Consider the following 18,763-nt stretch of genomic DNA (forward strand, 5'->3'; position numbering starts at 1 on the left):
GAGAAACCCCCGAAAGTGAAAGGGAAGCCATGGTGGAAAACCGGATCCGGACGTTCCCTCCCATCGTCGGAGACGCTACAGGAAACGTGGTGGCCGATCTGAAACATCGCCCTCTGCTGCGTCGTTTCTTGGACCGGACACGTTGCTAGCAGACGACAGCGGCGTCAACGGCTGCTCCGCTGTGGTTTTTCCCCGACTTCGCCGACAAACGGACCGACTCAGTGCGCGATTGCATTCACCTTTGTGAGCACGTCAACGGAAAGGTCTCATTCAGTCACTCTGTCTGGCAGACCGTAAAAGAGCGCCATCGACGCCAGTACAGTTTCAAGATGAGGGTTGCCCCTGCAAGAGTCGTTGGTGGTTCCTTGGTCTTCTCTTTAGTGAATGGCAGTCCACAACAACAGCCCTTGCTTTGAAGTTCGTGCTCTCTGTGTATATTGTAGTGCTGTGACGTTTTTCTGCTCACCCGAGCCAACTTACCAAGTGAAGTACAAAAGGTAAGTTACTGCTCTCGTTTGTTGTGTTATTCGGCCTAATGTTTTTTTTTTTGGAAGAGCTTTCTACTCATCGCGTTATGTGCAAAACAGAACCATTGTATGCACATGTTCCTCATTTATACAGCAAGCGATATATTTTAGTGAAGCGCGTACACACGTGGTAAAAGTTTTCCATCAAAAGTAACTCATGGGTGCCATGCCTCCTTTCTAGAATTAAACTATTGTCAGCAGGGTGATCAAACCTTTGTTTTATGCAGTATATTCCATTGTTTAAACTGAAATATTTCGCGAAACCTAAATTCTTGGTTCAACAAGAAATTATCTATTTTACGTGCATTCTGTAATAAATGAGAGCGAAAACGCATGTTCCACCTGCCAGAGAAGTTGAATATTCTGCGAAGACGAGCAGAGAAAAACAATGTGATTGTTTGGCTACTAGTGAAGTCTTTAGTCATGTTTGTACTCACAACAAAGTGATTGTGTGGGTATTACTGAAACCTTTATTCATGTTTGCGCTCAAAACAAAGTGATTGTGTGGGTACTAGTCAAGTCTTCATTCATGTTTGTACACACAAACTGCGGCTTGTGTGCATACTAACGTGAATAAAGACTTGGCCAGTGCCCGCACTATCACTTTGTTTTGCTCTGCTTGTCTCCGCAGAATATTTGACTTCTCTGGCAGCTGGAACATGTGGAGGACTAGAAAAAACATCGAATTTTATGCCACTTGACGCGCCTCACCCGCCATAAATGTCAGCAGTAGGCATAGAGCAGAAAACAAGCACTGGATAAGAAGTCGCTAGGCATTTACAGAGAGATTAAATTGACTGAATTAAATATGTGTCATAATTGGCACCAGTATTGTAGGTCAGTGTAAAACAATAAATACAACGTATGAAGACATGAAAACACTTGATAATAAGGTAACACAGATTGATGAATAATGCCCTTGCGGATCGCAGAAAGAGAACATTAAATGACGTATTCAATAACTTTGGTACACTACAATTTAAAATAGAAAACCAGAGTTAGATCCACATTTCGGTAATGCGAAGCTACTTTGTACTATTAAATCGCTAATACTTGACCCTCCAATTGGAAAGTGCCTAGTCAGTTACTGAAAAGATTATGCTACGACTTTGTGAATTCGGTTTTCACCGCGCTGTTTGTGGCATCGTTGCCGATTATCAAGCAAGGAAGTGGAGGCAGCCGTTGCTTCCGTACGATAGCGACGCAGCGCGTGCAAGTCGAGGAAGGCGCCGTGGGTGGCACCGCGTTCATGACGAAAGCGTAAACGTTGTCGACATCCTTCTCGGGAAGGGCGCGAGAAGCACGTGGAAAGGGTCTGCAGCTATAGGTTGGTTTGCACGATTTTTCTGTGCATTTTAAGAAGCGAACATTCACTCCCTACCTTGAAAGAGCTGTCGTATAAGGCATGTGCTTCTTTAGCTCTGATATATGTCCGCTCCGCGGTAACTATATACCTGTCCTAACAAGACGTATTTTTTTTTACTATTTACACTGCCCCTCTACCTGTCGCAAAGCGCTGTTTTCTGTCGAGACTATTGCAAAACTTTAGTTTTATGCATATTAATTTTCTGACCTGCTCATCTGTTTTCCTTGTCGAATTCAGCAATCACTATTTGCAATTTATAGCCTCAGTTACTCATCAATACAATGTTATCGGCAAAGAACAAGTTATAGTTATATACTCTCCATTAACTCTTGTTCATTACTGTTCCCTATCTAGGGTCCTACTAACCTCCTATAGTGACTTGGTGAATAGCACTGGGCGAGATCATATCTCCCTGCCTTAGCCCCTTTGCATTAGTATTATGTCGCTTTTTTATAGACTCCTAATATGTTTATATATATAACTCTAATGTTGTTTATTTGTATTAGCTACCATTTTTGTAGATAGCTTGTAGACTACGGACATTACACTCGGTTCAGGTGAATGATCAGCGAATGTTCGTAACACTTGGCGCAGAAGACACAAAATATCAAAACTTTAGCCAATCTCACACCCTGAAAGCAATTCCGAAATGTCACCTCAGAAGGTCCCTTTTCCACTTTAGTGAATGTCCTGTCAAAGATACGTTAGAGCAGGATGGTACTGGGATCTTTGTGCCGCAATCTCTGATTCGATGCATGCGTCGTCTTCATAGCTGATCGGGGTAAAAAAAACTGAGACATGTAAATTAAAAGAAGCACACAACTGCTCGCGTTGAAGTAATGAAATAATATTTGAGGGACAAAGCTCCTTAGGGTGTGTGTCTGTCCTTCCTCCATCTGTGTATGTAGCCACATTGCAAACATCCCACTACACACCATCGCCGATCCACGACTTCAGTGACTATAAAACCAATACTGGTGCGAAGTAGCCAATACGAAGTGCAACATGGTTGTGCACTTGTATCCAGGTGCGCGTTACAGAACCATAGATTTTAGGGGCGAAGTTTTTTAAGGTGTTGGTCTGTCCTTCCTCCATTGGTGTATGTAGCCAGCTTGCAAACATCCCACTACACCCCATCACCGATCCACCAATTCTGTGACCATAAAGCCCATACTGTTGAGAAGTAGCCAATATGAAATGCAAAATGGTCGTGCATACTTGTATCCAGGTGCGCTTTAAAGGACCATAGACGCAAGAATGCAAAAAAAAAATTACAGCATATCGACGGAGTGAATGATGAGGAGTGGGGCGAAGCGCTGAAGGGGGAACGGAGCAACTTATAGCTACCACTTAACAGTAATAAAATTTCTTGTATAAATATATACAGTGTTTGTCATGCCAAGAAATGCTTCGCATCTAAAAAGACAGCGTTCGTGTTTTGTCCTTCCTTTACTCTGGCTTCGTTTTAATGCGATAGCGTTTAAGAGCTCGTTTTGCAGAAATTCCGGCGCAGGCGTCATTGGTTGTGAGTGAAAAATCATCATCTTATGTGTGACTGAATAATTGAGAACGATGCAAATAAAATAAATGGTGAAAAACATTCTGAGTCAGCGTGGGGACCGAACCAGGGTTGTTTGTGTTCCAATGGGGAACGAACCCGGGTCATTTGCGTCGCAAGCGGATGTTCTACCACACGGTCATGTCTTTGCTTCAGAAAACAGTGAAAAGAACTTCCTCGGCCTGGAAATGCAGTGAAAGCAGCTTTCATGCTTTGCAAACAAGCGCGTCACGTCTATATGCTTCACAATACAACATGAAATATTACAGTAATAATGCATGGCACAAGCGCCCATTGCCAGCGGCCGTCAGAATATGCGAGTATCATAATGACTCCGTGGTTGAAAGTCGGCACCCGACTATGAAAGGTACACACGCTACTGTGTCCATTCCCTTAAGGCCACGGCATGGGTGCATGGCAAATTCGAAAAGGTTTCACTAAGTACGCAAACTTCAAACTAAGTGTTTGAAATACGCGCTGGGAACAGGATATCGCTATCGTGTTCAACTCCTAAAGGTGAAGGTTTAGGGTCCCCTAATATTTTAAAATGCGAAGCATTTATTAGTGAACTTCGGCGACTTTGAACGTATCTATCTATCTATCTATCTATCTATCTATCTATCTATCTATCTATCTATCTATCTATCTATCTATCTATCTATCTATCTATCTATCTATCTATCTATCTATCTATCTATCTATCTATCTATCTATCTATCTATCTATCTATCTATCTATCTATCTATCTATCTGTCTATCTATCTATCTATCTATCTATCTATCTATCTATCTATCTATCTATCTATCTATCTATCTATCTATCTAGCTATCTATCTATCTATCTATGTATCTAGCCGCTTACGTTGAGTGCTCTCGTTGTCACCCCCTTAACTTTGCGTCAACCAAAATTTGCGTGGGAGATTAAGGTGGTTTGACAAATATGCCGCACTGGTGAAGACATTAATAATGTCACAATGCCGTCGCGTACATCGTCAAACACTTCTCGCCAGACAGTGGCACATACCTACGGGGGGTGCGAGGGTATGTGCCACTGGTATGGGGCACAGGTAATTTACACTTATTATTTACCCAGGAATGACGAGAACACACGTGGGCCATTTTAACGCGTGAGCGTTAAGCAATACCCGACATGAGTGGCGTCGACTCAACGAAGGCATAAAAGAAATGTCAGTGTTAAGAAAAACGTGAGATAGGCAGCGTGCAATGTAATAGGATGTCTTTATGAAATATAAGAGTTTGAGTCCTTCACGTCAAAATAATAAGACGAAATTTGGGGAAACTGCCGAGTAGAAGCGCAATAGACGCAATGTGCAGGTCTGTAAACCCATTGATGTCCTGAACTCGTTAACCTGCCGCCTCTCTTTCTATAGTATTCGTTTTCTTCTGATGAAAGAGACCTAATTCCTTAATTTGTGCAGCAGGATCGAGTTCACAGGCGTCGTACAACTGTCCTTCGCCATAACAATTACTCTCAGTCCACTTCATGTGATTTCGCTGTGAAGAATGCTAGTAAACTCAACTTTCGCTTATCAAGTGCATAAGCCAGATTATACAGATTCCATCTAGCGCACTGCAAGTTCATAGATTTCTTCTGTACACATTGTTGTGGTATTATAGGATTGCTTCGATCACCTTTCTTGGTTTTTATAAGTACGGAACTTTGTGGCAACACTAACGCACAACCACCAGAGCAGAAGCTAGTGACTTTTTTTGGGGGGGAGGGGGGGAGTAGAAACGCACCTTTTTAACAACTTTCTAAGGTAGTTTGCACCTCACCAATACGTCGATGCCGTCAGACAAACAGCGTAAATTTTCCCGCCCTGTTGCCTACTTGGAGACCCGCTCGAGGATACACAGGAGAGCTGGCGGTCAGAGCTTGGGCTGAACGGCAAACTTTGGTCTCCTCAAGATTACGTCCTGGGAGTGTTAGTATAGAGCCACCTCACCTTGTGTGTAGATGGGAGCGTTTGCAAGGCGGTCTTTTCCTTCATTGACGATCTTAGTAGCTAGAGCATTTGCACCTACCGCAATCCTGCGAAGTTGTTGTACCTATGCGAATACGTCAGCTCGTCGGTGAACACGAAGTGTGCAGGACTAGCGAAGCCCGAGAGATGCAGGTTTAGTACCGGCCGCGGCAATCGCATTTCTATGGAGGCATATTATGCGCGTATATTGTGAGATAACAGTTCACATACCCCAGGTGGCGCAAATTATGCCCTTCAGCCGCTGTGGCTAAGCTTGTGTACGCAACATGTTTATGCCAGTTGTGTCACCTTCTCATCTTTGTGCAACCTCTTTTCTCCCCTTTATCCCTTCCCCAGTGCAGGGTAGCAAACCGGATGTGCGTCTGGTTAACCTCCCTGCCTTTCCTTGTATCTTTATCTCTTGTGGCAAAATGCGAATAAAATACGTAGTTGGTAAAATAAATTGCTTTCGCACAGTGAATACGGGTTGATTTGTTAACCTCAGTGTGCAGCGTCTGATTGTAGCTGATCAAATAGGTGAAGGCACTACAGCCTTCGACGGGTCGTTCGACAAGCCGTGTTCCAGAACCAACAACAAAAGTATTACTTTTATCTTATCGAGAAGATTGCAAACAAAAAATAATTGCACACAGATTCATAGCCTAACATTTCACTTATTATGTCGAAATGAAGCTTGACTGGCTGGCAAGTAATGAAATATTTTAATTACAATTAATTGCCAGAACTCCCAAAAAGTAACACATTACTTCTTTTATTTCTTGGAATTCACACTGTTGAGTACCTCTGAATCGCGTTATAGGCATTTGACACATTGGAAGACGACAGTGCATCATAATGCACGCGAGAAGAAGAAAAAAGCGGGGTGCTGCAGTAGCGCCTTTCATTGCCTCAGTGGAACGTTAAGCTCCGTAAGCCTTTCAGTATGTTTTGGATTAACGAATCCTCTTGGGATGAGCGAATGACCGTCATCTTTTCAGTTGAACTCAACGGCCTACTGTTTTTCCCCTTCGAGGGAAATCCCCTTGGGCGATGTTTGCCTTGAAACAACACAACTAGACAGTGTAATGAGGTCTTCGAACACGTCTTGCCTTCTGGCGTTCGGATGTCGATTCCGCCTACCAGAGAGCATTCGTTGCTAACTGGCACTGCTCTTTGTTTACGTCACCCCCATTCTGTTATAGCTTAAAGCCTTTTGAAGAGAATTAGTTGCTCGGCTAGTCGATTCATAACTTCAGGGCGTGAATTCTTCAGAGGCAAAGAAAAATGCACAGACACATAGAACAAGCACCTTTCTTCCCTTCACTTAATTATCTTTAGGACATTGGTTAAAGCATATTACATAAGGGTTGGGCTAACAAATGACTGTTATGGAGAGTGATCTTGATGATGAACAATATGTCGTTATGTTGTGCGCAAACGTTAAAGAACATGGGATGGCTCCAATGTCGTGGACAAGCCCATTCCAGTCTACTGCTGGGCGAAGAAAAAAAAATTAAGCAGCAAAATACGTAGTTAAAGCACGTTCGTGCAATTGAATAAGGAGGCTTAGGCGGTGATTGTGCGGTACGTGTGTAGGATAGATGATGTAAGGTGCTGGTTTAAGGGAACTGAGTGAAAACTTTTAAATCATTTAAACGGAAAGTGATGCGGTGTCGCGTAGAAATATTAGCGAGATCATTTTCACGTTTTAGGAATAATATGCTTTTGTCGTATGAATATATACAATCTAAGAAAAAACAAGCTAAAGTTAGGGGGGGGGGGGGATAACGTCAACTTTAGTCCTTACATCGTGTCGTTAGTCCACCAAGAGCAAGTGTGGTCAAGAGCGTGTCGTGTGCAAATTTGAAGGACTAATGACAGGACGAACAGCTCACATACTCCCTCGGGTAGAGGCTGAAGGGATGAAAAGACGGTTTTGCTGCAGCCCTTGTTGTGTGCACGGGTCAGAAGCCTTTCAAAGCTCTGGCTGTCGGTCAGGTGCGCCCAATTGTTCCGAAACTCACCCTTCTAGTTTGACGGGGTGGTGGTTGCGTGAGACGCGAGGCTGAGAGGTGAATAATGGGGCAAATGCATGTTCAGGGGTTCAGTAAACTGATGACAAGGCTCGTCATCCCATTTACAGTTACGATGAAGAAAATAGTGCGAGAAAAGGTGAATTTGTCGGGGGTCAATACTGCGCCGTCCAGTATTGGAATGTGAAACGTAGTTCAATAAACTAAAGAATATTTACTAACGGTGACAATAATGCAAGTCTCACGGACATTTGAGCGCGTATATTGTGTATATCCATCCACGCCGGACTTCTTCGGAATCGCTCACAGTCACTGCAGTCAGGAGTGCGGATCGTGTTCGTCCCTCGTCGTGATCTTTCTTGCTCCGTGGAAGCCGAGGGCCGCGTCACAGGCTGTCAACGTAGCTGTGAAGAGCATACTTCACTGCATGTGCTGCAATTATGGACGCACGTGCATTTGTATTTTTGCGGAATGGTTGTTCACTGCTGAATACCGCAACTTTCCAGCGAAAAAAAATGGACACCCAGCTTACATGCAAGACTACTTTGTGGCTTCGTTTGTGTAAAGCTTTAAGAACGATCGCCGTCACCTTGAAGTGTGATCATCATTTTCTGGATTAACGGGCGTTGCAAATGACGTGCCTCTGTTAATTTCGAATGTAAGTTTTCCAAATTCATCGCCTTGACGCATTATATTATAAATAATATAAGAGGTGAAAAAGCACTGTGCGTGGCATGTATTTCCATGTTTTGTGAGCCCGCGACTTTGTAATTACATGGGCTTAGGAGATTAAGTAGTGGTCTCCTAGCTATTTTATTTTTAAAAGAACTTTTCGTTCTATTACTCACGGGTAAGAGGGGGACAGCAGTCGACGGCCAACACCGCTGATGCGCGTGACGCATTGTTTGGAGAAAATGGATGTTGCTAGCTTTGATTTTCTCTGCAATTTTCCTTCGTTAACACATTCAGGGATGCAGTGCTGAGTAAAGCACAGCTGACCTGAGCTATTATGTCATTCTGGTGAAGATGGCCAAGTGAATAAAAAAGTAGGGGACCCTAAAACTCCGCCTTTCGGAGTTGAACGCAATAGTGACATCCTGTTTCTCATGCATATGTCAAACACTTAGTGCGTGAAACCTTTTTGAATTTGCTATGCACCCAATATACGTGGCTTAAAAGGAATAGGCACAGTAGCTTGTGTGCCTTTTTTAGTGGGGTACCGGCTTTCAACCATGACACCATCATGATAATCGCATATTTTGACGCCCGTTGGCAATGGACATTTGTAACACGCACTGTGACCCCAATATTTCGTGTTGCATTGTGAAGCATGTATGGAGGACGCGCGTGTTTGTGAAGCATTAAAGATACTTTCACTGCATTTCCAAGCAGATGTAGTTTTTTTTTTCCACTGTTTTCCCAAGCAGAGGTGGGGCAGTGTGGTAGAACATCCGCATGCCACGCAAACGAACCAGGTTCGATCCACACCCAAACAACTCTGGATCGGGCCCCACTCTGTTCCAGGATTTTTTGTAGTTTATTTATTTTGTTCGCATCATTCTCATTTTTTTTTGGTCACGCATGAAATAATAATTTTTCGCTCACAATTAACGACGCCGACACCAGAATATCTGCGAAACGAGCTCTTTAACGCTATCGCGTTAACAGTGCATTATTGATTAGTCCCTTGAAAATTCTTCAAACGGATTAACAGCTTATTTTGAAAGAGTAACATTCACTCTTCTAAGGATGATTTCTCGGGATCAACAGTTTGTTCTTACGAGAGTAACATTTGCTCTGTTTGGGACCATTTCCGAATGTCAGCTGTTCGTCTTTACGGAAGTATAACTATTGATCCTCTCAGGAGCAACCCTTAGTCCTCTTGCAGGTAATTTTTCAAGGACTAACTGTTTATTCTCTTGGAGTTAGTCCCAAAAGGATGAACAGTTGTAGCAAATGAGTTGATCCCTAAAAGGACTTACCTCCATGCTTCTTTTAGATCTCTTTTATCTCTTTTTTAGATCTCTTTTTTTTCAGCGTAGATGCTGAAAGCTGAGACTAAAACCTCGTATGCGTAATCAAGCGGGAAAAGTAAGCAACCCTCGGCATCACCGAGATGAGTGGCACCGTATATCGGATAACGTCGTGCGGGATGAGACGTCACCATGAGAACACACATCGCCATAACTTGTAACGTCGTCAGGACATATGACGACGTAATTGCAGGATACCAACATTTCGTGAAGGGCGTTATTAAAAATAAGTAACGCATTACCGGTAATGGCACTACTTGCAAGCAGCTTTGCCGACTGCACTGCTTCTCGGACTCAACGACACATAAACAAGAGCACCGACGTAGAAACGCGTAACGTTGCTCGAAGGACATTTCACGGAAGGAATGCGCAGAAAGCGTGCTGCCGCATGACTCTTATTTAAACGCCTGAGCAACCAAGGCACGCGATTGTTTGTTTTGCCAAAAAGAGTCGTCAAGCGGCGGTTTACGTTATGGAGCCTTTCGTGCCATCCACATGCGGGCTCCCTGTAGCGCTCATAAGCCGAACAAAGCAGAACGGGCGCCCCGCTGTGGACCGATTTAGAAGCTGCGGCGTTGCGGGAGGTGCGGGCCACTCTGCGGAACATCACACAGCCCATGAGAAGGTGCGACGTAATCCACGCACCACGTCAGACTGGTGACCAGCTCAGCGCCTGAGCCATGGATGCAGAAAAGGAGCAAGTGATCAGTGAGGAAAACGTGTACTTCCTTTTATATGAAATCCTTACGTAATTTCACTGCTTGCTCCTAACTTCCGCGTCACGTTGGGGAGCGTTCTTTATTGCGCGTGATAATGAACCAAAATTGTTGTGCAGTTGTGCCGTGTTGGTGGTCACAGCATACAACGAACATGTTGACGCCGGGCGGAACAGGCCAAGAATTCGTGTCCTCGTGATTCTGCTGAGTCCTAGGCCATGGGTTCGTTGCTAGTATTTGAATGTCAGGAGTGTCATAGCATTCATGCACGTCACTGTTAGGCTAGCTGAAATATTTTTCAGTCAATGTTGCCTGCTTATTTCAAGCTTCGGTCCATCAACCTAATCCTAATGGTTGTTCATTTGAATTAACAGAAAAAGCTCCGAGTGAACATTTTGAAGCTTGGTAGCACCACTTTGTTGATGACCTAGTCTTTGCGACAAACACTTTGCTAGTGATGGCATCTCTCATAAATACTTGTGCATCCTTTTTTTCTCTGTAAATGCAAAGTTACGGTAGTGAGATTTGACCGGCATGCAATTTCCTATATAGACATGATTATACTTCAAGTGGTGGAAGATTCACAGCGATTGTTAGAGCTAGTACACACGTTCGCTTTCTGCAACGAATAGATATGTTCCCTTAAATGTTATAAGGTGCGAACACAGAGTCCGTAAAGTACGTATCAATTTAGAGCAATAATCAGGAGGAAGTCAATAATAGCAAACCTTATTGACGATATTATGTCATTCTATCCTTGCAACTTTTACAATGAAAGTTACCAGTGTAAAATGCCAGCGATTTTCTGAAGGCCGTTACCATCACTACGTAGTTAAGATGAAGCTAATGAGCGAAATGTTTTGCGGGAATTTAGACTACTTTTGACTATTACTTCGCTATACTTTTGATCTGATTACGTCATACTGTACATTAGATCATTTATAATCAGCCTAATAATGACCTAATTTTTTATTATTCATTTACTTAAGATCACCTTATAGGCCTCGGTCGAGTCATTAGGGAGTTTTCGAATATGGTCTGTGGTGTAGACTTAGCCAATAGCCATCACTTCAGTGGGTGCCATCACGTTTTCCCATCGCAAAGCTTTTGGGGCAGGCTTTGGTGCTCCCGCTAAATTAAACAAAAAATAGCGTCTCCAAAGCGAAACACAAACCCTGTTTGGGGCTCGTGCATGTGCAGTGGTTTAGACGCTATTTTTTTCTTTTTTTGGGGGGGAGGGGGGGCCCAAAACGATTGAGGCTGATATTCACAAACTCCCTATTGTGTAATGGGAACATAGTGTAAGCGTGACTTGTTTGACTATATGGTATACATAAACAGTGATATATACACCCCGTTTTACGACTTCATATATGCTGTTTACATGTAGGAAATATAAATGAGTATACCGTGAATGCTGTATTGTCATTATTTTCCATGCACGCTCGTATCGTTCAGTGTGTTACAATACAGGCCCATTGCACGTGCAGATACCACCTTGCGCAAACCACCCAAAATGTCGGGGGGCATTTCAGATTATTTGAGGATGATCGGTTATAAGCTGGAGTGTGCAAATGCGAAAAGTTGAGTTAATTCTCAAATAAACGCGGCAATCAGCGATAAGCTCGAATGTTCGATGCCGCATATATAAACACCGATGCGCTTCGCCGCAGATCAGGTTATCGGCAGCCGCGGCGCACAGATCAATCTACAAGGATAAAATGTTTTCGAAGTTACATGATCGGTTCGCATCGCGTAATTGGGTTCATTGCTTACAGTCTAATAATCTGGAGCACACTACTGATACGGCGTCATTAGGTAAGGTGATTGCCACGAAAACAAAATAAGAACATGAAACAAAAGCGCCGTCACCTTGAGACGCAATAGACGGATCACTCTGAAAAGGGCCTTCATGATGTGACAGGTAGTTTAACAAAATTTCAAGTTTTGTTGAAGCATCAGACACATCGTGAAGGCCCTTTTCAGTGTGATCCGTCAATTGCAACGTCTCAAGTTGACTGCTGTGTCACATACATCGTAGGATTCACCTGCCGAGCGAGATAGCTCCCGCCCTGTTCTCTCATTTTGTGGACGTGTGTTCTTTGCGCTCAAAATTCTGGTCAATAAATCACCATCTCACCGAATTTCAAGTTTTCTTAAACCAAAATAGATAGAAAAATTTAGAAGCGCAAGCGTCACGACTCCACGTGCAACAAGTGCGCGCGAGCACCGGAAACGCCCCGCAGCAAGAGCGAGTGTCAGAATTGACTTTGATGATGTTTTTTTATTAGAACAAAGTGCCGCCGGGCAACAGACGTTAATTGGTGTCTCTTGCTCTCGTCCATGTGTCATCTTGGCGCGCAAGGCCGAGCTGGATGGCCCCGCGTTTGAGGAGTCACGTGACATTGTTTTCGGGGAATTCCTTTTCCGGTCGTTAAAGTGTTTCTGTGCTGTTGCCATAACTACTCAAGCAGGGACGCGCAACAGCTAAAATCAAGGGCTAAGTCCACGACTTTACTCTGACATTCTTGCGGGAGAAGCTGTAAGAACTTAAGTAAAATAACTATAGCACTCAGTATGAGGCGTATACCACGGTAGCACGTAGTCAGGTGCACTGTTTAGTGCGCCTTGCAGCCGCAAAGTGCCCCCCTCCCCTTCTAAAATTTTTTTTCGGCGTGCATACATATCGCAAGATGACAATTAGCCTGCCCGGTCTTCAATTTATATCTATTAGGTGCCGGCACCCCCTCGAAAAACGTTGTATCTGCATACAACCTGCTCCGAGCGTGAAAGCAAGCAAAGTATGCGATGGGGGATAATGCGCACTAGAAAGAAGAGCCAAATTAGTCACTTGTTGCTGTGACATCTTGCAAATTCGATCTTTCTTTCAGTCAGTATCACGTTCCCCTATGCAAGAGGATAGCCAAACTTTCTTCCAAAAAAATATGCCGTGCACGATCGACGCCGCTATAAATCCCTGCTGTGCGCTCGGCCACGCTCTCGCGTTGTGTACTCACACTGAGTGTGATCGTACCTTATTATAGCCAGCTAATGGCTTACTCGACATCTATGACGCCGCCACAGCTATCTTGCTTTGAGGTAAAAAGACACCGCCCGGCGTTACGAAACACAAAGTTCAGCACAGAACAGGATTGGGAGAGGGCCCTTGAAGGGACACTAAAGGCGAATATAAGTCGATGTTGATGGCTGAAATAGCGATTCATGAATCTCGTAGGGCTACTTTTGTTCCAAGGAAGTGCTTATTTTGAATCACGTTTTAGCGGTCCACATCACTTTAGTGCACTTCAAATACTCCACCAGAAAGCGGTCCGTCCCGCGTCACTATTGCCGCACACAACGTTGCCTGGCTTTATTGCGCGGCCAGCGACACTTTAGTAGAAGAGCGAAAGTACCTGGAGCCCCAGCAGCTCACAGCAGCAACAGTGGCCAATGAACAATTTTCTGCTTGTTTGGTTCAAGTGGGCCCCGCCATATAGCACTACCTTTCTAGCCTGACCATGCGAAAACGGAATTTTCGAGCCACTCGCCCCCTTCCTCGTAGTAACGCACAGGTGGGTCTTTTTTTTTTTTACAAGTCAAACACAAACGCACAAGCGGCATTTTTACATCTCTTGATTCATGGAAGGTCCTTTTTTGCAATCCAGCTCGTTTGATTACTAGTGAATAACTGTAATTACCTTAAATACATGTTCTCTCACACCACGACGTCGACAGCAGCAGAACTCACGGCGCTTCAAAATGCAGTTAAGTATATTCTTCGGCAGCAACCTAATCGATGAACCATCTTTTGCGACTCGAGGTCAGCCTTACAAACACTATGTACGGTTCGTTATGCAGCAAGGGTTACACGAACAGTCTATATAAGATAGATAATGTCAGATGAGGCACGACTATCACGAAACGCTAGAGGAAGGTCACGATATTGTATTTCAATGGTTGCCGAGTCATTGCGCAATTGTCGGCAATGACCGCGCGGATGAAGCTGCTAGATTGACTCATGACGAAGACCTGCGTACGCCAACTCTTGAGAAGGGACGCTGCAAGGCGACTACAATCACTTGCTCGACGTATAAATCTCCTACAACGGAATACGCCGGGTTTTCCCGACGCGCGTATATTCGATCGACCCAAACTTTCAACTTCGTTTGCCATCCAGGCTCCCACGATGCGCTGAAACTTTGCTTTGTCGCAAGAGGTTGGGCGTGGCATTTAAGAAAGCGTATTCTTGTCTCCTTGCAATGGCGAGCAGTTCAGCATGCAACATCTGCACCTGCGAGGGGACGCTTAAGCACATTCTATGCCACTACCCAGCATACCAGTCTGAACGAAGTATTATGGAAGCCAAGCTCTGTCAGCTGGATTCACGGCCACTTACAGAAGAGAAGATCCTGGGACCTTGGCCGACGGTTTCTCATACGCGCAAAGCCACGGGAGCCCTCTTATACTTCTCAAGGATCACCTGACTTCCCGAACGCTTGTGAAAAAACAGTGTGAGACCGTGCTGTGTAGTCTCGAGCTTACTATTCGTCCATCTTTTTCTTACATCTCTACTTTTATATCTCTTTCCTTTCTATTATTCCCCCTTTTCCCCACCCTAAATGAAGGGTAGCCAACCGGGCCAAGCTTGGTTAAACTCCCTGCCTTTCCTCTCTATCTATCTTTCTCTCTCTGTATTCGAACGCTCTCATGTCATAGGGATCATATTTAAAATGACCCACTCGTGGTGTAGGTCGTGTTGTGCATTTAGCTCAATATCTCGATAAGTAGGGCACTACTATTGATAATATTGCCGTTTTAGATGCTGTTGTCATACCTTGAGCTTTCACTCTGACAAAAATGTTATTTGCCTTTAGTTTCCCTTTAGAAGCAGCGAGCTCTCGTTCCCGCCCTCGGCAGTCCAGGAGGCCTGCAAACGAGTGGAGGGCAGTGGTCTTCGAGTATGGGCTTCTGGTCGGGGTTCTCCAGGACTAAACAAGGTTTATTTTACCTCGCCTCACCGATCGAGAAATGGGACAGGCAAGGAGTGTCCAGTGTCCTTCGTTGCATGAGTAGAAGAAAAGGATATCCGAGCGTACGTTCAACATCGAACTCTATAAAAGTGAGCAAAAGTGGATACGCTTCAGTAAGTATCATAAGAACGCTTCGCTGGTAACCGAAACACTTTACATGTGCTAGCCACTTATTCTAAGCGTGTTCAATTGTCTTCATCATGACCCACGATGGTGATCCAGTTTACATGGTGCTCGACGGCGGATCTAAACATAGCGGGATCGAATCTGGGCCGCGGTGGCCCGTGTGCTTAAATTAAGGTGCAAGTTAAAGAATCCCATATGATCGAAATTTCGGCAGCCCTCCCCTATGGCTTATCTTGTTATCACATCGTGCTTTGGGGGCGTTGAGCCCCGAAAGCTGTTATTGTTTTTGAAAGTTCCATTTGCTTCTGTTTCCTGTGATAACGGCGAAATCAAGAGACCAGAAGAAGAAAACAGGGTATTTTATGGTTCATTGTAGTGATATGAACTCAACTGTGAAAAGAGATCGTGCAAAAGGTGCGTTTTTTTACAACTGACATACTAATTGTCATCATCATAGTTCACCGTTTGTGGAATGGACAATCGCGCTGTACAAATGGTGGGCAGCAACCAACCTCGGGTATTTCGTATTCGTTAATAATTTATTCACTCAAGTTTGCACTGGAGAGTTATCTAGTGTTGAGCTTGTGGCGCATTCTAATTAGCGTACGCGTCAAAACAACCTCGCGCAACGACTCCAGGAAAATGCGAGTGTTTTCTATGATCAACAGCACACCACGTGACTCAGGACTGGGGGCACAATGGTGCCGCACATCGCACCGACTAAGGTCACTCGTCGGGGTGTCTCCATTGTCTTTGACGCCCTGCTTTTGTTCTGCTGCCCTGGGGAGTTTGCATTTCGCAATCGCTTTCCTGCGTCCGACATATAGACACAAACACGTGCTCTGCTACGAGCGGGACCTCTATAAGTCTTTGGTGGTAACTGCATCCTTGAAACTATTACGCGCACTTGTGTATCAGCACTACACAGCGGTTACTGACGAGGCATGCAGACGTGTATGCTGAACCTGTACTTCTTAACAAGCACAAAGCAACAATCTTATACGTCGGAGAAAGACACTTTGAAAACAAAAGAGAATAGCTTGTAACCACGAACAAATATATAGTCAGTAACAGCAGCTGTTATTACCTTTCTTACTTAACATGTACTGATGGTGAGCCAAGAGTTTTGAAGAAGCAGCACACAAGAGCGTGCAAACACAGCGCTTATGTTTGCGTAATTTCAAACGTGCGTGTCTTTATCCTCTTGTGCACTGCTTCGTCAAAAATACCTTTCTTAGACCATTACTAGTTTCTTGCTATTTTGTAACCACCTACGTTAGCAGGCACTTAAAAGTTGTAATGGTTGCTATCTCTTGCGTACCTTCACTAAGATTTTACCATGCACCTGTACCACGTTTTGTCTTGTTTATTAGGCCTTGTTAAATGGTGTTATGCTAAACAGACACAGCATATTTTTATTTTTTATTTTCTGGCTGTGCCTCTCAGCTCGTTAAGTTGTATCCTTCTGTCGCTTTCATATCGAATCACCAAGCACGTAAACTTTCAAGAACAATTTGTAGCCGAGCTGTGGAGTGCACGAAATACTGCGCGAAATGAGATTGTGTGGCTAAATCACTGTCACAACAAAGACACAATATAATCTTGCTATCTTTCGCCGCATTTCTTTCCTACGGCAGTAGTGGTACTTGTGAAAGCGAATGAAAATGTATAAGCAGGTTTTTCATACCCACGTTTCATGCGTGCTTTGACGTGGTGCTAATGCCCAATTTTGTGGGGGATATGGCCTGTGGGATCAATTACCGGGATCGTATGTGTATCGCCAGCAAAATTTTAACAGCGAATTTAATTTGGAAGGTATCTTATACGATTCTGAAGTTCGCGTGTGTGATTCAGTGCTCTACGCCGCACCCGCGGCATCGGCACTTTTGAAAGTGGTTCCAAGGTGAGCCCAGCCAACGCCTCCTTTATTTCTTTCAATGCCAGTGCAGACGCGCGCTTATCAACGGGAGCCGTCAGTCCGCCTTAGTTCAGAGAATGGTCGTGCTGCGACGCTGCATGAGGGGTCGCGCTGCATGCATCACACGGGTTCCGAGCGCTTTCTCCCGGAGATGCCATAGACCTGTTTCCCACTACATTATTGTACATCTGTCAGATTTGTTCCTAAGTGCTCCTTTTTTTGTGACTCGAAGCAACGCCGACACCGCATCACGGTGCAACACATGTAGTAGCGTTGCAGTGACGCTTCCCCATTGGTTGCCAGCGTAGCGCCACGAACGATGACACGCTATCTCAAAGCACTGTATAATTTACAAAGCCAGCGAGACAACCAACATTGCGAACACGAGGAATGCAAAACGCCGCCCCACGTATGTGTTCGCAACTGAACGGAAAATTACTTCGTATGAATTTCGTCGTGAAGCACTGCTTCAGGAGGCACCCCATGGATGGATGGATGGATGGATGGATGGATGGATGGATGGATGGATATGGCTGTACCCTTTAGATCGGGCGGTGGCTAGCGCCACCAAGCCGTAATACCAAATGAACCAAAAACTAGATTTTTTTCTTTAATAAGTGAGTTTGAGGATTCGTACTTTGCAGTGAAGAGTTTAATTTTCACTCGTGCCTTGACATTAGCCACCAATCAGATAACCTCCTTCTAGTTAATTCTACCCGCTTAAAGTCTATTTTGCCCTCCCGGTCTCTAAACCCCAGCGCTTTCAAAAACTCTGCGCCATCATCCTGAACTATAGGGTGAAGCCCTTTACAGAACATTATCAAGTGTTCGGCAGTTTCTTCTTCCTCTCCACACGCACTGCATACTGTGTCTACCCCTTCGTATTTGGCCCGATATGTCTTGGTTCGCAATACTCCCGTCCTGGCCTCAAACAGTAGAGAACTACCCCGAGTATTATCATAGATCCTTTCCTTGGCAATTTCCTGCTTAAAAGTTCGATAGATCTCTAGTGCGGACTTCTTAATCATGCCCATTCTCCACATGTCAGTCTACATTTCCTTCACTTTCTTCTTAACCGATAGTTCTTTTTGGTTTCGCCACCTGCTGTTTTCTAAGTATTTACCAGTCAACTTCCTGGTTCACTTCCTCCATTTTGTATCGACATTCTTCATGTACAAGTAGCTGAAAACCTTCCTAGCCCGACGCTCCTCCTTTATTTCTCTCAATCGCTTCTCAAATTTTATCTTGCTGCTAGCTTCCCTGCCCTCAAATGATGTCCATCCCATATCACCTTGTACTCCCTGATTTGGTGTATTCCCGTGAGCTCCTAAAGCAAACCTACCTGTTCCACGTTGCTTAATTTCTAATCTTGCTTGAACTTCTGATCTCATGCAGAAGACCGCATTGCCGAACGTCAGCCCAGGAACCATGACCCCTTTCTATATTCCTCTCACATCATACCTATTGTAAT

At 44.4% G+C, this 18,763-nt stretch overlaps 1 protein-coding gene across 2 annotated transcripts in view; it reads left to right on the forward strand.

Annotated features, from left to right (window-relative positions):
* Window positions 1–247: 247 nt before the first annotated feature.
* Window positions 248–18,763, forward strand: part of LOC119178021 (allene oxide synthase-lipoxygenase protein) — a 101,359-nt gene continuing 82,843 nt past the window's right edge. The window contains exon 1 of one of the 2 annotated variants that reach the window (XM_037429193.2): window positions 248–497. Coding sequence is in view for 1 of the 2 variants with exons in the window: in XM_075882257.1 (XP_075738372.1) it covers window positions 10,183–10,210 (28 nt within the window). In the remaining variant the exon portion in view is untranslated. Of the gene's footprint in view, window positions 498–10,079; window positions 10,211–18,763 lie in introns of those variants that run through there. The other variant, XM_075882257.1, reaches the window with a different exon arrangement.

Source organism: Rhipicephalus microplus, chromosome 2 (assembly GCF_043290135.1).
Source record: "Rhipicephalus microplus isolate Deutch F79 chromosome 2, USDA_Rmic, whole genome shotgun sequence".
In the NCBI taxonomy this organism is placed as follows: domain Eukaryota; kingdom Metazoa; phylum Arthropoda; class Arachnida; order Ixodida; family Ixodidae; genus Rhipicephalus; species Rhipicephalus microplus.